This window comes from Lissotriton helveticus, chromosome 1_1 (genome assembly GCF_964261635.1).
Source record: "Lissotriton helveticus chromosome 1_1, aLisHel1.1, whole genome shotgun sequence".
NCBI lineage: Eukaryota > Metazoa > Chordata > Amphibia > Caudata > Salamandridae > Lissotriton > Lissotriton helveticus.
In genome coordinates this window covers 725,375,395-725,400,115 of record NC_136057.1, presented here as the reverse complement: position 1 = coordinate 725,400,115, position 24,721 = coordinate 725,375,395, and the positions used below count along the sequence as shown (strand labels likewise).

At 44.4% G+C, this 24,721-nt stretch overlaps 1 protein-coding gene across 2 annotated transcripts in view; it reads left to right on the top strand.

Moving 5' to 3' along the window:
• The window catches only part of ZDHHC17 (zDHHC palmitoyltransferase 17), a 528,357-nt gene that overhangs the window by 143,559 nt on the left and 360,077 nt on the right, over window positions 1-24,721 (top strand). For both annotated transcript variants that reach the window (XM_078674258.1, XM_078674257.1), the window contains exons 6-7: window positions 13,268-13,332; window positions 15,547-15,709. In XM_078674258.1, the coding sequence (XP_078530384.1) occupies window positions 13,268-13,332; window positions 15,547-15,709 (228 nt within the window). The remainder of the gene's footprint in view (window positions 1-13,267; window positions 13,333-15,546; window positions 15,710-24,721) is intronic.

Sequence of the window (24,721 nt, the reverse complement as noted above, 5' to 3'; positions counted from 1 at the left end):
GAATGATTAAAAATGTACCCGGTGAAGAGGAATAAGGTATAAGAGGCAAAATGAAGGACATTGTAGGGTTAGGAAGGACTAACTTGTGAAGTTTGGGAAAGTTAAGTGTAATAACCTACCTTTTAAAAAAAATGTTTTAATGAGTTCATATAGCGCAAACTCGACACAAAGATTTCAGGTATCAGATCGCTTTACATGAGCACCAGTTTTGTTACAGAGGGACACATTCATTTTTGTTAGGCGCAAGGAGATTAAGTGATTTGCCCAGAATCACAGGATGTTGAGCGTCATGGCTGAGACTCAAACCCAGTTCTCCAGCTACGAGGATGACCGCTGTAGACGTAAGACTACATCCTCTCACCTCTTGTTAGTAGTACTGAGAGTTATTCATGCCCCCTAACACACATACCACCGATGCACCGGAAGTGCTTGGCCTCAGCGATCTCTCATATTAAGGGTCAGTATGGTGGCTGCCCCTCCCAGGCCTTCATTTCCTACCTCAATATACCCTGTGGCATCCACCTTACAGGTGTCTGGGAAGTGTTTTCCATTTCTCAGTCTATCCCTTTAAATTTGAACAATTTATCTTTTACAGCCATTCGGAGGGACGCAGGGCCCTTGGTAGAGTGGAGTAGAGTGGCACGGAGTGGCATAATGGGAGCTGCGTAGAGCTTTGTAGGGTGGAGTAGTGTCATAGAATGACACAGAGTGGAGTAGAGGGTCAGTTGAGTTTAATGGAGGAGAGTATCAGAGGGTGGAGTTGAGTGGCCAAGAGTGAAGTGGCATAAAGTACAGGGGTGCAGAGTAGATTGGATTGCATTCATTTTGAGTAAAGTGGTGTATAGTGCATTGGCGTAGAGTGGTGCAGAGTAGATTGCAGTGGTGCAGGGTACAAAGGAGTAGTACAGGATAGATTGCAGGATCGTAGAGTGGTCCAATGCGGAGTAGAGTGGTGCAGAGAGCAGTGAAGTAGAGTATATTGGTACAGAATAGGGTGGTGTAGAGTGCAGTGGCACAGAGTAGAATGTTGTATACTGGTGTAAAGTGCAGTGGTGCAAAGTAGTTGGCATAGACGCAGTGTCAAAGGGTGCACTGGGGTTGAGTATAGTGGTGTAGAGTGCATTGGAATAGAGTGCACTGGTTTACAGTACAGTGGCATAGCATAGACAGCAGAGGCATAGAGTGGTGCAGGGTAGAACAAAGTGTCAAAGAGTGGCTTAGAGTGCAGTGTCAGGGAGTGCAGTAGTGTAGAGTGCAGTGACGCAGAGAAGAATAAATAGAGTGGCATAGAGTGCAGTGACAGGGTAAAATGGCATAGAGTGCTATAGCAGAGAGCTAAGAAGCATAAAGTGCAGTGAAGATTGGCGTACAGGCTATTTGGATTGAGTAAAGTGGGGTATAGTAAATTGGAATACAGTGCAGTGGCATAGAGTGGAGTGGCACCGAGCAGATTGGTTCAGTGTAGAGTACAGTAATCCAGAGTAGATTAGAATGGCGTAGGGCAGATTGGCATAGAACGCACTGGCATACAGTGAAGTGGTAGAGAGTACAGCCCGCTGGTGAAGAGTGGAGTGTTACGACATAGGATGCCATAGAGTGGAGTGGCACAGAGTGAAATTGTGCATAGTAGAGTAGACATACACCTGTAAGTAGAATTTAGCATGCTTACTTCCAGGAAGAGAGTCATATGTATTAATTTCATAAATGCATAACAAGTCTGCCGAAAGTACACTACCATCCATTACGCAGGAGACAGGCACTGAAGAGTGTGTGTGATCACACATTGTACAGAAGACATACGGCAGGTCAGCCCAGCACCATGTGACTCTGGGCAATAGCTCGCTTAATCTTCCCGACGGCCCCCCAGCGCCTAGAGACCCTTACGGGTGATTGTGCGCTTTACAAATGTGGACTTTACTTTACTTTACTTTACTTTACATACACTGCCAGAAGCGCATTACAACACATTATACAGCAGACATACATTGCCAAAGGTTCATTACAACACATTACGCAGCAGACAGACATTGCCAAAGGAGCACTACCACACATTATGCAGCAGGCAGACATTGACATGGTGCACTACCACACAATATGAAGGAGACAAAGATTGAGAAGGTGCACTACCACACATTATGCAGCAGGCAGACATTGCCATTGACATTGATACATCACAAATCAATTCCATATTTGGAAGGGATGCTTACAACATGTCCCTTCCAAATACTGAATCGGTATGGGGGTCACAATAAAAACAAGCTTTGGCAAGTCCTACAATTGCGCCTAGGTGAGAGCTATTGTCTTTGCCACTGTCCTTTAGCCATGTTGTACAGCAGCGTGGCTGCTGTTTAGCATGGCTAAATGTTAATGGAGTGGCGTAGAGTGGAGTGGCACAGAGTCAAATGGCATAGGTGGAGCTAGACAGTGTGGCGGGGATAGAACAGGCATAGAGTGGCGCAGAGTACAGTGGGATAGAGTGGCATTGTGTAGAGTGGCGTAGAGAGCCATATAGTGCAGTAGAGAGGCATTGTGTGTAGTGGCATGGGGTAAAGTGGGGTAGAGTAGCTTTGAGTGGAATTGTGTGGCATAAAGTAGAGTGGGGTGGTGCAGTAAAGTAATATTGGAAAGATGAAAGGCTGAGTTCACCACACAAGGATTCAGATTGCTCCTAAAGCCGTGGCGCTTAACAAACTGAGTTATCCCTCACTGCACAGGTTCAACTTCATGTACTACTGCAAAGGTAGCCGGCTGAAAATAATCTCACGTAAAATGCAGTTAAGGGTTTTAATCCCAGTATGCATAACTCAGGCTTTCAAATCACACAATATTGGTAGTCACTTATGTGACAATGCTTGTGGTGGTCGACAGAATAAAGAACTTAAAGAAAGTGTAAGGATATTTTGCTAAAATAATAGCTACCTAGAAGTTTGGTAGTGGAATGTCTCTTGGTACGTTTTACGATTACTTCTAGGGTTGCCACCTGGCCAGTTTTGTACAGCATGGCCGTTATTATAATCTCCCTGCCGGAACAATAGTTAGGAAAATCCCCCATGCCTGTATTTTTCCCTTATCAGTACATATTTTAAACATTAAATCATGTAACGAGAAAACCATTTGAACTGTGTTCTACAACATCATTCATGACCCAAAACGACAATTAAGGTATACAAAGACAGAAAGGCTGTGTTCCCAACAAATACTGGCAATTTCATATAAAGTTCTAGTTAAGAATCGTAGGTGACTCTCAAAACATGACGAGCTGGGCTGTATTTTTCTCTGGGAAAGGTGACATCCCTTTTACCATAAGGTGAATAACTAAGCTCACAAAAAAGGGCCACTGCCCATTCTGCAGAACCAGGCAAACAAAGATGTGGGCTCTCAGCCATGCTGCATAACCAGGCTAAGAAAAAGCAGGACCCTGGCAGAAGCTGTATAACATAGGCTCAAATACAATATAGCAGGGCTTAGCTGCATAGAACATATTTAATTCATGCTACATACACTCGATGTGGAGCACTGATCTGTGCCAGACACAAGAGCTCACATTTATATGGGGTCACTGGTGCGTGCTTCATACTCTGGCTTCACCCACAGAACTAACCTATGTTACACAGGAACATTTAGGGGGATAAAAGAACAATAAATAGTGCCACTTTTTTGGTTTGCGTTCAGTGAAGCAGCCCTGATACCAGGAGTAGGGGCTAGAGGAGCTACAGAAGGACATCATCACAATACAAAGGTTTACTTTTTGCTTTTATACACACTTTTTCCAATATAAAAATAATTATTTGGGCCACCACCCTGACTTACCTCTCCTCTCGTGAAATTTAAAAGGTAATTTTTTTTCCTTTCGCTTTATAAACATAATTAACTTTTTTTAGGGCATCTCAGTGTGTTTTTGGCAGAGCGGGAAGAACTGCTCTTTTAATTGGACGGTCCCCAGTTCGAGTCCCAACATCGCTTCCTTACCTGTATTGATTCGCTATATAAAACAGATCGGACTGTTCAATATTTTTTCAATGACTGTGCCCTTTATGTTATCCTTTACCCATAAGGCACAATGAAAACTAGAGACTTGTGTTACTAGCTTGTCACTACTAACAATGTGCCTCGATATAGTTCCTTGTCCGGTTGCAGTGCTCTTCTGGTTTCAGTTTCACAAAAATACAGTGATTGCAATAACATTATTCATCATAGGGCAGCAGTATCCAGGTCACAGGGAGTTCACTAATAGAACCAGCATAGCCTTTCCACGTTAGGTGAATGAAGTTCAATTTCCACCACTCCCGCCCTCTGTCTTTCTGTCTCCCTCCGTCTGTCTCCCTCCCTCGCTCTCTGTCTCCAGCTCTGTCTCCCTCCTTCTGTCTGTCTCCCCCTGACTCCCTCCCTCCGTCTCCCCCTGACTCCCTCCCTCCGTCTCCCCCTGACTCCCTCCCTCCGTCTCCCCCTGACTCCCTCCCTCCGTCTCCCCCTGACTCCCTCCCTCCGTCTCCCCCTGCCTCCCTCCCTCCGTCTCCATCTGCCTCCCCCCGACTCCCTCCCTCTCGCTCTGCCTCCTTCCATCTCCCTCACTCTGCCTCCTTACATCTCCCTCTCTCAGTATCCCTCTGTCTCCCTCTCTCAGTATTCCTGTCTCCCTCTCAGTATCCCTGTCTCCCTCTCAGTATCCCTGTCTCCCTCTCTCTGTTTCCCTCCCTCTGTCTCCCTCCCTCTGTCTCCCTCGTCCGAGTCTGTCCCTGTCCGAGTCTGTCCCTGTCCGAGTCTGTCCCTGCCCGCGTCTGTCCCTGCCCGCGTCTGTCCCTGCCCGCGTCTGTCCCTGCCCGCGTCTGTCCCTGCCCGCGTCTGTCCCTGCCCGCGTCTGTCCCTGCCCGCGTCTGTCCCTGCCCGCGTCTGTCCCTGCCCGAGTCTGTCCCTGTCCGAGTCTGTCTCTCCCTGTCTGCCCCTGTCTCTGTCTGCCCCTGTCTCTGTCTGCCCCTGTCTCTGTCTGCCCCTGTCTCTGTCTGCCCCTGTCTCTGTCTGCCCCTGCCCCTGTCTGTCCGTGTCTGCCCCTGTCCGTGTCTTCTGCCCCTGTCCGTGTCTTCTGCCCCTGTCCGTGTCTTCTGCCCCTGTCCGTGTCTTCTGCCCCTGTCCGTGTCGTCTGCCCCTGTCCGTGTCGTCTGCCCCTGTCCGTGTCGTCTGCCCCTGTCCGTGTCGTCTGCCCCTGTCCGTGTCGTCTGCCCCTGTCCGTGTCGTCTGCCCCTGTCCGTGTCGTCTGCCCCTGTCCGTGTCTTCTGCCCCTGTCCGTGTCTTCTGCCCCGGTCCGTGTCGTCTGCCCCTGTCCGAGTCTGCCCCTGTCCGAGTCTGTCCCTGTCCGAGTCTGTCCCGGTCTGTCCCTGTCCCGGTCTCCGTCTGTGCCTGTCTACTATGAGTACCCATGGTTTAGGAGGTCAGCACACCTGCTGACGATCGCTCTGCAGCGACTCGGTCCACCCCGCGAGTCACCTTTTACATTTTGGTGTGTGGGCTCAGCATTATATCATTCTGGAGGTGGGTATTACCATAGAAAGAGATAAAAGTAATAGCTGGCATTTACCATAAAACATATCTGCCAGCTCTCCCCGTGCTGGATGCACAATCCAACGTTGACCTGAGAAAAAGGCAATACACTGAACCTATGTACAGAAGCGGGAGACAAATGAATGGAATAGTGAAAGGAATGATTACACCTGTATTACTTAACTTTGCAACGGAATCCTCCCCAGGGGGCATACGTTCTTGAAAGAGTGAAATGAATTATGTTTTGGGTAACTGCAAACCCACTCACCTAAAAGCATGCACCCCATGAAAGACTGAAATGACGAATGAATGAATGAACCTGTAATGTGTAACTACAAACTGAATCACATGGAGGCATACATGAAAGAGTGATACGAGTGAATGAATAAACCTCTATTGTGCAACTTCGCCCACTTACTCAATCACTTTGAGACAGGCGCTCTTTTTAACAAGTGAGTGCACAGACTGCTTAAAAAGATGCGCATGGAATATTTTCTCTAGAGAAGAATCTTTGGTAGTCTGCGGCGCAATGAGCACACATGTATGTCATGCATTCTGTTACTGCTGGTATGTTTTGGGACTTCTCCTCGTGTAATTTGTGGGAGCTGCTAAGAGCGCTAAAAGTAATCCTAACAAGCATGGCAGAGCTGCCGGCTTTGGAGCTGTAACTAGGTTTGAGTTTCGTAGGCTCAACACCCTGTGATTCTGGCGCAAATCACCTCGTTTGCTCGTGCCACCCAAAAAATGCATGTGTCCATCTGTAACGCAACGTGCGCGTGTAAAACGCTCCGATACCTTCAGGTTGAGTTCGCGCTGCATAAAACTGCCCCCCCTCCCCCTCCCAAAAAAATAAGACAATCCCAGAGCCGAGCCGTGCCCCACAATCATTACCTGCTCCCTCCTGCTAGGATCAACAATCTCCAATTATTTCGTTTGCAACATCTTCCTGCAGCAATCCGGATAACCAGGTCTCGGATATCACAAATAAATCGCCATCTCTGAACCCCCAAAGATCTCGATGGCTCTCACTTGCCCTCGCCATCACAACGCTCGCCAAACATGGCTTTCCACTGCAGAACTTCCGGCGTGACCGGAAGTGCGTGGGGTTAAAAAAATCTGACCAGACCTTATTCTATCTCAATTGCACTTTTAGAGACGAGTGCATGTGACAGGGTGAGGACATCCACGTCTGAAACAGTGCGAAATAGCGATTTGGGCATTTGGCAGTGTTTGGGGGGCTTGTTTGAGCTGCATTTCGGGCACCAAACAAACTTTACACACTTTCTTCCTCTTCACCATATTGCATTATGGGACATGTAGTTTCAATTGTAGCCCCACGTTATTAACGCAAATCCATGAGAATCGGCACAGGAAAACATAAGATGGAAATGACATAATTGACGATTTGCTAGATATTTTTTAATCTTATGCCCAAAAATGTTGTTGATCGTTTTTCAAGTATGAGCAAGATTTCTTTTCTGCGCGTTTTCTGTAGCGGACAGACTTGCCGACCTTCCCGATTCAGGCGGGAGACTACCGATTTGAAGGCAAGTCTCCAGTCTGCCGATTCATGCATCTAGAAAACCGATGGCAGCACGTAATTGAATAATGTGCATCTCTTCTTTCATTCGAGGAAGTGGCAACCTGAACCAGCAGCAACAAACTGGAAAGAGTGGCTGACGGGGAGGGGGGGGGGGCACCTCTAGATGCATGAAGCCGGAGGTGGGAGACTTGCCTTCAAATGGGTAGTCTCCCGCCGGAATCGGGAGGAATGGCATGTCTGCATTGGGTACGTTCATGCAGACTTGTTCATGACGTTCACCTTTTGACGCCAAGAACGATGTCAAAATGTAAGGAGGTTCGACTATTGTACTGAGGCATTGTGTTTAACTGTTCTTAGGTAATTTGTTTCCTTGCTGTGAGCAACCCCGTTTCAGTGGCGTTGTCTTGTGGGGCCTGTTTTTACTTTTAATAATAAAAGAATTTCTTTCAACTACTCGCTTTCATCGTGGGTTAATCTCGACACAACACAGTAGAGAATGACAGGGATACCTTGTGGGGTCTACACTAAGAAATCTTCACTTTGAGAATTGTGACCAGAAGGCTTTGCAGAGAGTGGGTGCAAGTCTTGAAGGGCGAGACGGAAAGTCACACTCAAGCACAAAGCCTGCTGGGCACTGCAAAGGCTACACACAGGAGGTTCTGGGGGCATGCGCGTGCAAGCGTGCCACCCGAGTCTGCCAGGCACAGACTCTATCTGTAACCTGTCAGCTCTGTGGGGGGATCCAGGCAAGCGGGTAATTTCGGAGGCCAATTCCTGCTCCCAGAGCCAACTGGGCACTGCATCTAAGGCACTGGCAAAAGGGCATTGTCAGAGGTCTCCCAAATCTTTGGTCAGAAGGGTGTGTACAGTGCAGGCTCAAAGGCCACATCCTAAGCACTGAAGGCCACAGCCATTTCAAGTACTTTTAAACTATATAATCACAGACCTCGAAAAAGCACTGGTTTATGTTTTTTGTTAACATTACTACAATCATAAAAAATCCTTTTTAAAACTCTAATTACCTCGCCGGCCTTGTAATGAAGGCAAGCATTTGTGTTAAATGTTATTATTTTCTGCTAGAAAGACTAATAAAAATCGATGTAATCCAAAAAGCTCTAATTAATGCTATAGTTATAATCTAAAAATGAAAACAAAAATTGGCAATTCCGATAGATATAGTTTATAAAGGAAAGGGTCTATTCAGTCATTCATGGGATTAGGCACGTGGACTGCATTTATGATAATTTACTATCACTCATCCTTGCCCTCATGCATCCATCCATTCATCCACCCATTCTTGAATTGACACTTACACGCAGGCACAAACCCAACATGTGCAGGTAAATTAAAGGAATAAAAGTAGAGAAAGAATGAGTGCTGCTGACTAAACACAGCAGGTATATGCTTCAAAAAACTCAAATTCAGCCAAACACGTGATGACTGACTTGCAGTTGTATTGTACATACATGGTTTGAAGTTGCTGGATGATCGCAATGTTTAGAACCAATATGGTACCCTGAAATGGCAAAACAATTAAACACTATGGACAGTACCGTTCATGATGGGCACCTGGTTAATAGGCAGTGGATGCATGTGACAACACACTGTAGATGAAACCAGCAGCCTGCTAGCAGGGTCTTGGGAACTGTAATGTGCTAAAGAAAATCCAGTCCTGGAACGGAAGCTAGAAGTGCAATAATATATATACTTTAAGGAACAACACTTCGAACAGTCAGTATGTAGTGAAAGAATATATTGTTCTAAAGTACTGGAGTACACTTTATATTTATACCTCACTGTGTTATAAATGAGACAGAAGGTGTACCCTTTGCGACGAACTCTTAACCGTTTCACTTCCACAAAGGGGTGTGAAAATACCTGGCTTGTCCCAAGTTCACAGAGGGAGAGTGGAATCCGCCTGCACTCTGACCTGCAGGACGCCCAACCCTTGAGAGTGCACAGTATTGTGGGGGACTGTATATAGAGTGGCAAAGGGACTCACCCAGTGCACTAAATGGAATGAGTGCCAGCATTTCTTATTTTTATCACTATGAGTACGGGCACGTCTTCACTGCCCAGAAGAGTACTGGTACTTCGGAAAGGGTAGGCGCATTGGGTACTAGTGCTGGTGAACAGACAGGGCCCTTCTGTAGCCCTGAGCTGAGCCCCCGCTGAACTATTCAGCGTAGGCTCATTTGCATGATGCCCCTGTGTTAACCATCACTCTGTGTTGCAAACACAGGAATCGAGGCAGCCAGGTGACAGCGCAATTAAGAAAGTCATGGGAGGTAAGCAGGTTAAAGTGTACTTAATTCCACCTGAGTCTTTTGTGTGAGTGCCTCATTATGTCTTGGCGTTTGCCTGTGAAAGTTTGTGTGTGATAGAAAAGCTTGAGAAAGGGAGAGATAATTTAGATTCTCGGGAGGTATATTAAAGGTAATGTGTGGAATGCTTTTTGTGTGCACGTCTGTTTGTTTCTTTATGTGTGTGTGCACGCTCAAGATTACATAGTTTAGTACCAAGCAATAACAAATAACAGTATTGTAACTGCGAATATTACAAAACAAGAACGTGTTAAAATATCATTGTGTTTGACTTTCGTTTTGTGTAACAACGCATCTCTCATTTAATAGGTGCTGCAACTACTGTAAAAGTCATTATGTATCGGCATGTCTTGCCCCTAGTCCTGCACCTAGCACCACCCACCGCCACATTTAATTGAGTCCTTGCACTATTTTTCCCCATTTAAAGCACTAGACTCAACCTCTAATAACGAGGGTGGGTGGCTCAGAGAAAACAACTTTGCTGATGAGGATGGGGGTCTGATGGAGCAGGATGTGGTCTTTGGGGTCTGATCAGGGGATGTGGGGGGTAGGCCCCTGACAAGGGAGAGCTGAACCTAATACCAAAGTAACCTCACAGCACCTGAAATTGTTACTCACTGTGATAAAAGGCCACTTCACTGGCCTGCTTTTGCTTAACACTTCCCGAACTTAATTGGTTGTCGAAAGTCGTTCATTCACAGCCCACTAAAGTAATAGGTCAGCTACCACGCTATGCAGCATATGTCTATTTTAGATACATATTTCACAGTATAATTTATCTTTCCCTAATGCATAATGTCGTCTGAATCTTGTACTTCAGTGCTGCCAAATTCAATCATCCCTCACTTTTGTGCCAGATTTCCATCATTATTAATATGTATTGCTATTTTTCACAATGGATTCTTGTTTTTACCCTTATTCAAGACAGTACTGAAACGACGGGAAATTAACTTGTGACTCTTCTTACAGGCGGTTTTCTAAACCAAATTTTCGGCATATTTACATATACTAGAAATTAAATGTGATATTTAAATGTTCTCATCGTACAGTAATTAGCAAATAGTTCTGAAATCATGCAACAGGTTCACCTTTTAGGACAAAAATGACACCCTAATTGAGAGCATGGTCCTAAAGTAATCAGTAAATCAAGAGAAACAATGTTATCTTAATGAATAGAACTGTCCTTGTAAAATCATCAGATACTCATTTTCGAATTATCCTCAAGTCATCAAGAGCAAGCACATCCTGTGAAGTAATCAGATAGTTATTTTCAAGTCATCCTGAAGTCATCAAGCTGAGTTTATAAACTCTCCTGATGACTACAAGAGCTTGATGATGTCTGAAGATGAGAAAATGACTTCTAGTGTAGTTGGATGATCATTCAATGACTCTGGGATGGCTTCTAAAGTCATCCTGTTTGACCTGGGGAGGCAGTCTCCTCTGTTACCAATACTTGTACTTGGATTAGATATCGCCCGTTTTCCAGGTGAAGTAAGCTTACAATACTAACAGCCAATGAGGAATTGTTCTGGCAGATTTAAAAGAGTTAAAAGTTTCTTTCCTTATAGGAGAATTTCTTTGAAATGACAGTTTCTTTACCTTAAGATTCTTGCTGCAGTAACACCATTTCTTATTCAGATTTCTGTTACTTACAGTTGCTTAATGCTTATTTTCAAGCGTTTCACAGGATTAACTTGCGGCTTGTTCTGTTGACTTCTCCTTGTAGTTTGCGTCTAATTTCATCAAGCTTTCTTGTCTTACACCGGTTTTTAGTTGTTTCTCTTCTTGTTACAGGCCGCAGTAAGGTAGGTTCTTGTTTGTGAGGTCTTGCTCGTGCTGCGCAGTTCTTCTTGGTCTTCTTCTTTGGTCTGCTCCTCTGGTCTGGTCAAAAAGGGGGTGGTGACGGACAGAGCATCTGAACCAATCAAACACTCACACCCAGTCAAAAGATCTGGGTTTAATCCATCACCGTTCTTTAGCCCACTCTGCCACCCCAGTTCAGACATGGCTATATGCAAATCAGTCTGACCCTGTGCCTCATGGGAATAGTCCAGCCCGAACTGCCAAGCCATGCCTTCCCTGGACCGGAAACAAGCTTCCGAGGACCGGTTTCTGGCATTACAGCCTTCTTCAGTCCGGCTTGCTTGAATCCAGTGGCAAAGTGAGCAAGGGACTCACGTCTGAGCATACCCTGCCACACTTATGGCGGCCAAAGCGGTACAAAAGGGGGTGGTGATGGACAGAGCATCTGAACCAATCAAACACTCACACCCAGTCAAAAGATCTGGGTTTAATCCATCACCGTTCTTTAGCCCACTCTGCCACGCCAGTTCAGACATGGCTATATGCAAATCAGTCTGACCCTGTGCCTCATGAGAATAGTCCAGCCCGAACTGCCAAGCCATGCCTTCCCTGGACCGGAAACAAGCTTCCGAGGACCGTTTTCTGGCATTACAGCCTTCTTCAGCCCGGCCTGCTTGAATCCAGTGGCAAAGTGAGCAAGGGACTCACGTCTGAGCATACCCTGCCACGCTTATGGCGGCCAAAGCGGTACAAGAGGGGGTGGTGATGGACAGAGCATCTGAACCAATCAAACACTCACACCCAGTGAAAAGATATGGGTTTAATCCATCACCGTTCTTTCTTATTCAGATTTCTGTTACTTACAGTTGCTTAATGCTTATTTTCAAGCGTTTCACAGGATTAACTTGCGTCTTGTTCTGTTGACTTCTCCTTGTAGTTTGCATCTAATTTCATCAAGCTTTCTTGTGTTACACCGGTTTTTAGTTGTTTTTCTTCTTGTTACAGGCCGCAGTAAGGTGGGTTCTTGTTTGTGAGGTCTTGCTCGTGCTGCGCAGTTTTTCTTGGTCTTCTTCTTTGGTCTGCTCCTCTGGTCTGGTCAGCGCAGAATGTCGCCAAAATGTTGTAAGTAGATTAGGTAGGCAGCAGGTTATTAAGATAGATTTATTAAGTTATACAGCAGAGCAGTAAACCTCACAGCTGACCAGACCAACTGCCAAGGCTGGAACCTTCACATGCTAGATAGAACACTCTTAGGGACTATGCAAGGTAGGTAAGATAGGAACACTAAGAAAGGACTACCGACACCAAGTAGCCATATTGAATGAAGTATAAATATACAACAGGTTCCATGTTGGAAAGACACACACGCTCTAAAGAGCTTGAGGGTTGGTCCTGTAATAAGTCTGTGTCTCTGCAACAGCAGAGTTCCCAGCACCAGTCGAAGAAGCTCTGGCCCCTTCCGATCTTCATGCAGTGCTGCCCCCTGTCTGTCATGTAGTCCCGAACATGTACGCCCAGCTGCTGATATAGGAACGCTAGTTATCCATTGGTGTTTGAATGTACTAATACATCGTCTCCCTGTAACCTTTCTCATCCCCTTCTAATGTGAAAGATCTCACCCTCTTTAGAATCCTAATTGCCCTCATTAGCTGCCTGGTGGATTTATTCACGTCATTTGGATCTACTACTGCCTTCCATAGATGGTCTACCTCCGGTGACTAAAATGGTACCACCCACTGTAAGCAACTGTGTACATGCTCCTTGAAAAATGATTAAATTGACGGGTCTATTGTGCATAGGTAAAACACGTACATGTTGCATGAGTTGACCATCTCCCACTGGTTATCGCAGCCGTGGTTCTCATTTCCTGGGTTTAAAAGCATATATGCACTTCCCAATAGAGTGTTGGGTGGTCTGCTGGGGGTTGCGTGCTAGTGAGATGCTTTTTAATAATGACTGGGGATAGAATATCTTAAGGGTTTTTTGTTCTTGTTTGTAGCTGGTCTGCGTTGCATCCATGTTCATTTATTTCTTCTAACTTGCATTTTTTGCCTTTTAAAAGGATGTCGACATGATGGATCAGAATGGAATGACACCATTAATGTGGGCAGCCTACAGGACACACAGGTGATATATGTTCAGTCTTGTTTAAGTTTAGATGGACATTATATTCTGTCTATTGTTTTGCAGGTATATACTTGAATGGATTTTGTGTGCAGTATGGAAGAGATAAATTCTGAAGTGTGTCTCTGTTATCAATCAGTCCTTTGCTTTTTAGGTCTCGCCTGAGACAGTGCTGTCTCTTCGAGACATTTAGCAAGTGACTTTTAAAAGTGCCACCAGAGGCTTTTGCTGGCCTACAGCTTGCGTTCACGAGCTTGTGCACGTGCACAGCTGCCATCTGTGTTTTTATTGCTGTAATCAGGCTCCTCTGCTTGCACTACTCCCTCCCTTTTCCCCCTCCCTCCTGGTCAGCTTCATTTGTGTCTTCTAGCTGTGAATCATGCTCCTCTGCTTGCACTCCCCCCTCCGTTCTCCCCTCCATTCTCCCCCTCCTCCTTCTTCTTCAGTTTCATTTGTGTCTTCTATCATTGTGAAAGCTCCGGCTTCCACCAGGCCCACACACCATCAGTCGTCAGTGCACGCTTTCACCAGGCACACACGCCACCAGCCGTCAGTGCACGCTTCCACCAGGCACACACCCCACCAGCCGTCGGTGCACGCTTCCACCAGATACACACACCACCAGCCGTCAGTGCACGCTTCCACCAGGCACACACACCACCAGCCAACAGTGCACTCTTCCATCAGGCACACACCACCAGCCGTCAGTGTACGCTTTCACCAGGAACACACACTACCTGCCGTCAATGCATGCTTCCTCCAGACACACACGCCACCAACAGTCAGTGTACACTTTCACCAGGCACACACACCACCAGCCGTCAGTGCAGCCGGCAGACTCTACTCAGTTTCTTGGTAAATATGTGTTCGATGCCTGGGAGGGAGTGGGTCGAGTTTCCTTAAACCATGCTGAGTATGCAGGTGCAATGCATGAACTCCTGTGTGATTGAGTCGCTGCCTGGGGCTCACTCACTCCACACTTGTAAATTGCACCTGCACCAGGCTTTTTCTCATTTCCAGAGTTCGGCGCATGCGCACTGCTTGGCAGCCCCCACACCACCGGGAATGACTGCTTCCTACAACCAGAATGGAAACCACATTCAGAGCGATGAAAACAAGTTCATTTGATGCAAAGAACTGTTAACAAAAACCATGTCCAGCTATTGTAGATCTGGCACCTTAAACAAAACCACAACAAAAAACAAACAAGCATTGGCATAGCCAAAAGGTCTCGCTTTTTGGACCCTATAAGTATTTAGTTATGCAGCAGAATATCCTAGGTGCAAGAACACCAAATGTTGCATGGCTAAACACTTATAAGGTCCCAAATGCGAGACCTATTGGCTAGTCCAATGCTTGTTTTAATTATACTAAGCGAGTGCAGAATGTGGTGAATGCCTGAGTTTCTGGGAGTTGCATTATTCCAACCAACTGTTAATGCGGACTCCAACTAAGCTGTGGCATTGTTTGTAAGAGAAATGACTCTTACGGTTCTTCAGCAAAGGTGTATTTTGTGTCTACTACTCTTAGATTTCTTGCTTTGATGGCTTGTGTGGGTTTTTTTCCATCTGCCTGACGGAACGATTTCTGGCTCTGGTAGCTAAACAATTGACATCTATATTTTGACCCACGTTACCTACAGAAAACCCATAGCTTTTCATGTTTGGATCCGTGTAGGTAACTCTGTTTTTAATAAACGTGTGCACTCGACGTGTTGGTGTATGGTGATGTTTATGTGACTGAACAAGAGTGGGTGGGTTTTATGTAATGTAAAATATCCTTGGGGCAGATGTGTTACATGTGAACTCCTTGAGTGGGAGGGGGAAAATAAGGTGAGAGAGATTCCAGATTTCTCCCTTGAGTGCTGGAAATGGAGTAAATCCTCTCTTGCCTTATTCATTAAAGAACTACACAACTGCAAAAATGTGTGTTAAGGTTGCAGGACCATGTGCATTGAACCTTGCCAAGAAATTGAAATTGTAGGTTGTAAATTGGTGTTCATCTATGTTGGTTAGAATGTAATTAAGAATGCCCAATCAAAAGTTAACAACTTGCTCCAGCATGTTCTTGCTTATACATGCTCACTTACGGTAAATATTTAATGTTAAACTGTATTTGAGAGAGTGCCTCAGACCACCAATCTTACTGGCTACAAAAGTGTTCTATTTTATTTACTGCTTGGATAGCTTTGTTCTTAAAAGTATTTTTATATTTCAGTGTGGATCCCACGCGACTGCTGCTCACCTTCAATGTGTCTGTGAATCTTGGTGACAAGTACCATAAAAATACAGCGCTTCATTGGGCTGTCCTTGCAGGAAATACTACAGTAATTAGCCTTCTTCTTGATGCTGGTGCTAACGTTGATGCTCAAAACATCAAGGTAAAAATGGTCTCTTTTCTTTTGTTTAATGACTGACTCATAGGTCTGTACATGGAATCATCCTACTACTTTCAGGTCCAATTCATGAAAAAGCATGTATGCTGTTTTTAAAAGGACAGTCACCCAGCAGGTTTTTCGATGACAAAGATGAACAGCCAGTGAAATGTGCTTTGAACTCAAATGCCGTATTAGAAAGTGGGCCTGTTTTAGAAATTTGCCTGAATGTTTTATATTATGAAGCTCCCGATTTGTAAAATAACATAATTGTGGCGTGATTAAACTTGCTAGTTGTATGCCAAAACATTCAAAATGTGATCTGGAATGTCCCACTGTAAACAAGATTGCATGGTGGCATTACACGTCCTCCTCGGAGATTGTGGGGAATATTAGAAAGGAAAAGACATCAGAAGTTCTGGGGCATGGTGTCGAAAGAGCTCCTTCCCACAGCCTAACCCATGGGCTCATGCTGCACTGCCCTAGATGTGGGGCATTTACTTAACTCAAGAAATACTTGCTTGCCATGCGGAATAAGATTAGGAGTAATAACAAGAGTGATGATTTGGCATCAAATAGTCACCGTTCTCTACTTCAATACATCAAATATGATTTTGTTAGACTTATCAAGTAACAGTAGCAATATTTTCTACAGCCTTACTATCAAAATAGGAATTGCTATTACTATTCGTAAAAGTACTCCGTTTACTGAGCTCAGAAGAATAGAAGGCTGAGAGGGACTCTGGAATTCAAGTGTGTGTCCTAGGAGTCACAGCAAATTAAGTTATGAGTGTTTAGCTCACTGAGCTGTCTTACCAGCGAAGAAGATAAGTATGCATGAAACTCAAATCCTAGGTTTCGGAATAAGTCACTTTAAAGAATGATGGCTAAGAGTGTTCCCCGTTTCGTCTCCCAGTCTCATAGCTGCCTCCGGTTATGTTTAACGAGTGACTCTTGTGCTCCGTCATGACTTTCAGCTTGAGGGGTACTACTAGGGCATATTTCCTACCCATTTCTTGCAGTCGCCTCTTGACTCCAAGGAAAGAAGCCGTCCTGCTTGGCACTACCATGAAGCAATCTGGGAATATCAGTACCTTTTGGTTACCACAGTTGAAATTTTATTGGGCCATAGGTGCTGTCTAGAGGGCATCCCGATCCTTGAAGTGTAACAACTTAACCACTATTTACTGCGGTGAGGCTCCCTGCCAGCAGGCCGGGACCCTATGTGCCCGCTCTATGAAGAAGAGAGACAACCTCTGTGGGGCATAGTGGTAAAAGTCCTCCATGTAGGCCGTCTCTCACTTTCATCCACTATCCCTCCAAGAATCTCAATGTGTCCATCTGGTTCTGTATCCGCTGTGTCCATGTAGAGGTCTTTAGCTAGATTCTTGAAAACTACGGCTCAGTTTGGGTCACCCTTCCACCCAACTTTCGTTGATCATCTGTCAGAAGCCCCATATTGATCACCACTGTGTCCATTTTATACTAGAGATTCTCTTTGGATGTTCCAATTGTCCCCAGCATTGCATCCAATTTACTTTGCATTTTGTCTGTGCCTCTCAGTAGCTGAAGGTCTCCTGGTGGTACTGGATCCTGTAACAGAGGGGTAGCCTCTCCCACCTTTTGCGAATCTGGGCTGTCTTCTGTAATCTCAGGCGTGCCATCAGCCTGTGTGGGGTTCTGCGCCCCTAGGCGCTGTGTATGTGAACCAGCTTGTCTCCAAGTATTTCTCTATAACTTGCCCTTTTGAAATAGGCCTTACCGGTGAAGTGGATGCACCAGCCCACAGTCCACCAAACCCGATTGATCGGACTTGCCCGGCATGCATAGGAGCAGCAAGTACACTTGCAGTGGGTGAGAGTCAATTTTGTACCAGGAAGGCATTTCACAACTGCCCTTGGGTCTGTGTTGGTCTCGGGTAGACCGGGGAAATTTCAACGACTGCACAGCAACCCTCAAATGACACACGTTTCTGTGTACGTTGATATCTGGCAGTTTTGCCACTCCAACATTGTGGTTAGTGAGGCAGTAAGATGGGGACAAGGCAACCAGGAACCACCCTTCTAGATGATTAAAGCACTTCTCCCCCACCAACAACACCATCATCACTTATGGCATCTCATGTGTCCCATAAATGGTTCCAGGCCCAACCTTGGGACAATACCATGTTTACCTCATCCATAGAAGGGTGGGGGCAGTAATACGAAAGAGCACCTGTTTTCTTTTCTAAGTTCATGGCTCAAATAGATCATCTTTGAGACTTCTGCACCACACTTGCAGTCTCCACTGGGCAGCCTCCCCTCCTCGGGTGTCACTGCGCTGCTACCTAGGGTGGCAATTTTCTCATTGGGCTATTTCACTGCTTCTCACCTCTAAAAGGGTGCGGGCCCTACAGCGTCACATTGGGACCAGTTGTCCACAAGTCTCCGTGTCAGCAAGGCCCCTCAGAGGACATATGGAGGATTGGACACGGACTGGCGATTCAGGGGAAGAAAAGAATGAAACATTTCCTAGTAACCATGACGGAAAGTTTCAATTCTATTAAGGACATGGAGGCGAGGATTATGCTGTAACTTTATTTATTCCTTCAACAAAAAACTAGCACTCCCATGGTCCCTTAGACAGTCCATAACAACCACCAATCAGCTCCTTCCGTCATCCCTGAGGGCGAGTGCTTCCTGTGGCAATTCCTCTTTCGAGACTACAGCCAGAACAACTTTTCATCAGCTCATTCGTTTTTGGCACCCTCGGGAACCTGAAACAGATCAACCAGAAGGAGCATGACTCTATTCTCCGAGATTCTGACAGACAAGTGCGAACAAAGCATAATTATCTGATAACCCAAAGAACACGTATCCAGAAGAAAACACAAATCAATGCATACATACTTATACCATATGAGGAATCAGCATCCAAACGGTAAGAAACATGTAGCCATAAAAGGGTGGGCAAAGGAGATCGTTAGAGCCCTGAGAGGGAATAATCCTCGCCTCCGCATCATTAATAGAATTGAAACTTTCCGTCATGGTTAGTAGGAAATTTTTCATTCTATGTCAGGACCGGAGGCAAGGATTATGCTCGTTCAAAGCTTATCCATCACCAGCGAGGCCATATCTATGACTGGTTTGAAATGGAATCTCTTGAATATCGAATCCGATGACCAGTCAGCGGCGTTCAAAATATCTTCCAGCCTGGGTCCCAGAGAGAAGGCTTTTGATGCCATGGCTCCTCGCACCGAATGGGCACCAAACTGCGAGACGTTTTTGCCCGCATCTTGCATCACACATCAGACCCATCGTGCTATAGTCAGTGGCATAACCGCTTTGAAGGGCTTCTGCAAGGAGATTAACAATTGTCGTTCTCCCGGAAGACGGGTCTCCTCCGTCATACTTTCGTATTCCTTAAGGCATCGGACCACCCACAGTTTGGGCGAACCATCAAAAGCTGCATATGAAATCACCCTAGAGTCCATCTTAGTTCTGCGGACAATATGGAAGGTAACACCCTGCGGGGTGTAGACTCGACCTGATCTGTCCAAAGCCCGAACATCGGACACCCTGCAACAAGAGAACCTGCAGGGATTCCTTTTCCACGTAATCCATCTCCATGCTTTAGAGAAAAAGACTTCCCCACCAGGACGTGCACCTAGGAATGGCAAAAACCAATATGCCTAGAAATTGTTTCAAGGCTAACCGCCACCGCACCCCTTTACCTGTCCTTACTCTACACCCACGTCCTTCTGTTCCGTGGAAAACGGCCTTTACAATGAAGGCTGAACGAGATGCCTTTACAACGAATGCGTTACAAAGACGTCTTTACAATGCCTACCTTAACAACAAAAGTTTCTACCATGAGTATGCCTTTACAACGGTCTCCTTTACAACCAATTTTGTTGTTAAAGCATAAATGGTATAGGCATAGTTGTAGTAAAAAATAAGGTAAGGTATTATACTTAAGTGTCTGTGTGTGTGTATATATATATATATAGTGTGTGTGTGTCTCTCTCTCTCGCTCATATATATATATATATATATCGTGCTCAGAGGGGAGTGTCCAACAGGTAAGTTGCACTCAGACAAAGGATAGCTTTCCCCAAACAGCTTTTATTATCTGTCAAACAGCACCACTTGCCAGCAAGTTATAAGCATGTGACTGCAATCCTGACACGTTTCGAGTAGTCCTCTTTTTCAAAGGATGAAGCAGTCAGAAAGCGCATGTTGGCTCTCACCTCCATTTTTGAGCACGATATATAGCCCGGTACCCGCCTCTCTTCACATCTGACTCCAGAGCGGCTTCTACATGGTCCGTGACTTCACGGAGGATCAGGAATGCACTGTCTCCCTGACCCCTGCCCGGCTGATGATCGTTTTAGGGGGCTGGAACGTCTGGGGACTGGAGGAAGCTTTCAATGATTTTATTCACTGGAAATTGACATTGTTTTCATCGCTACTTTGCCCGCAATACGCATAAATCCACATGGACTCACCCCGCATGCAGCACTTACCTGGGAAATGCATCCTGGGGCTTGTGGTCCCTACGAACTACAAGGAGTGAGCAGTTAGTAATGAGGGGGTGTGGCGAATTCCAGCCAATGGGAATGCGGCAATGACAATTTAAAAATTTAAACGTGAAGCAAGTCTTCAGAAATGTTTGGCATCTGAGGAAGACCGGTGTGCGGTCGAAATGCATTATGCCTTTTTATCAAATATTAAAGCTTCCACCAGATTCCCTGCTGTGGCCTCTGCTTCTTTGCCTGTCGGAGGAGTTTGCTGTTATATATATATATATATATATATATATAGACATTTGAGGTGAGCAGATCTAGAGTGTCGCTGGTGTTGAGAGTGCTCTTACAGGAGCTGCTTTCCACCTAAACTGAGACCTACCCAGAGTTCTCTCCTTCTTTTTTGTATATATATATATATATATATATATATATATATATATATATATATATATATATATATATATACACACACACAACAAGGACTTCTTTGAACCTGCTCGCAAAGTTGGTGTTGAGGGTAGGCATGGTATTATAGGATCACAGGAGGTAGAACTCCTAAATAGTTTCCTCCTTTTTCTCTCCGAATATCCCTTGACACAATGAGGTTGGATTGCCTAATAACTTGCTACTCAAAAAAACCTTTTCCTTCCCGAATTACTTGCTAATTGGTATCATGTTCATGTACTTGTCGGATTTCACAGTATAGCGAGAAACTACAGTTTTGCACATTTTTGCGTTATTTGCACATTCAAACTTCTTATTTGCACATTTTTTGCGTTATTTGCACTGTAAATTGGGTACATCAACATGACCCTCTTTGCTGATTTATGCATTTGCACTTTATTGTAAATATTGCTATGCTGTGACTAATCTGTATTTGACGCATGATTACGAATGAACGAATTGTTTGGTGACAGGGTATCCAGGTTGATATCTGGGATTTCACCGATTTTACTAGCACAGTAAATCAAATCTGAGAATAGACAATATCCAACTTTAAAAACAAGCTCTTTACAGGAGTGAATGTCTGGTATTGGTGACCTAGGTCCATACGTTAATTAAATGATAACATGTTAGTGATTCTAACTGTATATACCATGTTATGCGAACCCTCATTTAAGTATTTTACTTTTATAAAGTGGTATTTTACTAGCATATTTTAATGAAATGCCAAATTTAAGGACAAATGCGAGTTCTATCTGATAGTATGTCTTCTATGTCCTTGTTACACATACACATTTTTTTAACACGTGACATCATTCCAATGTTACTGGCACTTTAAAAGGTTGCACCCGCACATTAAACATTGTCAGGTGAACAAGGCTCGTGGAGCCGAAACGTCTTTGACATATCCGCACTGAAAATAAACTGAAGAAAAGATTTCTGTGGTCCGTGTCCGTGAGTTTTTTTGGTGTGCCCTGGCTGGTTATCCCGGAGCGGGGCGAAACTGCGGAGTACTGAATGAATATATATATATATATATATATATATATATATATATATAATCCCAACCTGTCAATGGACGACAGGCTACGGCAGGGTGCAGACCTCGAAACGCCACATCAAACGGTCAGCAAGGCTCAAGAATGCATCAACTCCAGTGAGTAAGCAGGAAAACGTTTTTATTTTAGATAATGCGTTTCACTCCACAAGGGAGCTTGTTCACATAGGGACACTCAAAAAAAGTGTAGGTATATATACAAAACATAGGGAGGGGCTTATTTCAGGGAACACGCCCAAAAAGAAGAAATAGTGCAAATGAGAATTTTAAAGTGGTACACGCATGACCGTAAGGTATATACAGAGAAAAAGGGCAGTTACAAAAATGAACACTTAGTAACAATAAAGCATGTGGAGAAAATACAATAATTAGACACATGATGGTAAATGTAACAATGAATTGACTGGCAAAATATGCTCAGACACAGACTAAACGGATCGCAACCTCTAATGAAGGTACCACATTGGGCCACAAACAGATATCCTGACAAAGTGCCAAATATTAATGAAGTGCCAAACAAATAGGACCCAAAGGAGCAAGGGATTTAGTCAATAATATAAAATTGATCAATAGTGTCAGCAGAGTCAGGGCATGGTGCCTGAAATACAAATGACCACATTGCTGTTGAATAGAAGACTGCCACATCAGCTATGAACCCCACAATCATTTGAGTCATGCAGTGCAACAAAACAGTGATAAACATAGGATATAGATATGCCTCAAATATTACAAAAAAAAGTGATAATGAAAAAAATAAAGAAGACAACAAGAAAAACAGCCCAACCAAAAGAAATTTGTTTAATGTCAAGAAATGGGAAGATAAAAAAAGAAAAACAAAGAAAATAAAGAATGAGGCAAAAGGATAAGTGCTGAGAAGAGCAAAAATATGATTAGCACTAATGCTTAATCAAACAAACATTTTTTTCAAGAATCAAAACAGCATCAAAGTAATTGATTACTGATAAAAATAAGCCACAAAGTGCCACAGCAACTAGAGCAAGAACCAAATTAGTCACAGTCATTGGAAAGAAACAGATAGAAACCAAACTCGAAACCAATTGCAGAACAAAATTTAGAGGAAATTTTTCAGATCCTCCGTCAAATTAAGACCATTAGGGGCCTTGGTGTCGAGTGACATGATAAGCTGTGATTCACGCTGTCTCAGTAGTCTTTCGCGGTCACCACCCCGACTTGGTTGGGGTACCGAGCACAAAACAGTGTATTGTAAATCTTTTACTTTCTTCTCATGAAAAGCCTCAAAATGTCTAGCCACAGGGTAATTGCTGTCACTGTTAACAATAGCTCTAATATGCTGGAGTATTCTTTGGTGAACGGGCAGCTTAGTGCTACCAATGTACTCCAGGTTGCAAGTGCATTTGAGCTTGTAGACAACAAACTCTGATCTACAGGTTAGATATTCATTGATCAGGATGGGTACATCACTGAACGCAGTGACATATTGAGTGGTGTTAGTGGCAAAATTACAGGCACGAAAAGATGTGCATTTAAAGAAGCCCATTTTGCTGGTTTTAGGTGGATTTTCAGGTGCTGCTCTATCCAGAGCATCACGCATGGAAGGCGCACGTCTAAATGTAATGGTAGGTGTTTCAGCTAATAGAGGGCCCAGAATAGAATCAGTCAGAATAATAGGCCATTCGGTGCCAATGATGCGCCTTAACTTACGCTCCTGTGAGCAGAAAGTAGTGATCAGTCTGACCGTACAAAGAGAGGTATCCTGTGAGCTGTTAGTGCTAATAGTAGTGGGATCGCTAGATGTAAGAAGCGAAGCACGATCCACTTGTAAAGCCCTAGCTAACGCTTGATCAAGGATGGCTCTGGAATAGCCTCTCTGTATGAAGCGCTGTCTAGATTCCTCAAGGCATCTTGTAAGAGATTCCTTTTCACTGCAGATTCTGTGAATTCTAATGAATTCACCATACGGAATACTGCGAATGGTATGTGATGGGTGAGAACTGCGAGCATGCAAAATGGAATTGCCCGCAGTACTTTTACGATGCAATTTGGTCTCAAGTTTGTCATCTTTGATATATAAATGCACATCAAGGAATTCCGCCTCATTCACACTCACATTGGCAGTAAATTTTAGGTTCAGAGAATTGGCGTTACAGTCAGATACAAATAACAGTGCCTCTTCCTCCGTCCCCCTCCAAATGATGCAAATGTCATCAATATAACGCCAATAATGCTCAATGTGAGATGACCAATGTGCGTGTGTGGTTCTGAGCTCGTGCTCCTCCCACCAACCCACATGAAGACATGAGTAGCTGGGGGAGAAACACGAGCCCATCGCCACCCCACGCAATTGATGATAGGTGTTATTCTGGAAACGGAAAAAATTGGAGGTTAGGCACAACCTGATCATTGCAATAAGCATAGCATTATGTTCTCTGAAACAAATAGCACGTGTGTTGAGATAGTATTCACATGCACTGATACCATGGTGATGATTGATAGAGGTATAGAGTGATTCAATGTCCAAAATTAAAAACAAAAAATCACTGCACCACTGAACGGTTTGGATCTTGGTTAGAAAATCTGTAGTGTCTTTCAAGTAGGAAGGGAGACTTGCAACATGGGGCTGGAGGAAAAAATCCACATATTTAGAGATGTTCTCTGTCATACTCCCTATGGCCGATATGATGGGACGGCCTGGTGTAGGGGTGATAAGTTTATGGACTTTAGGTAGGAAGTACAAACAAGGTGTAACAGGATGGTCTTTTGTTAGATAGTTGCACTCCTCCTTGGTTATAAGATGGAGTCTTTTCCAAGTGTTCAGTTGTTTACGTATCTGATTTTGGCTTTGGACCATAGTAAATTGTGATGACAAAATGTAGCATGTAGAATCAGATAAATGTCTCTGAGCTTCCTCAATATAGTCAGAAGTCTTCCATAGAACAGTATTACCGCCCTTGTCGGCACTCTTGACAATCACATTGTGGTTAGATTTAAGTTTGTTGATTAACAAGTTATATTGCTGGTCATTGTACTT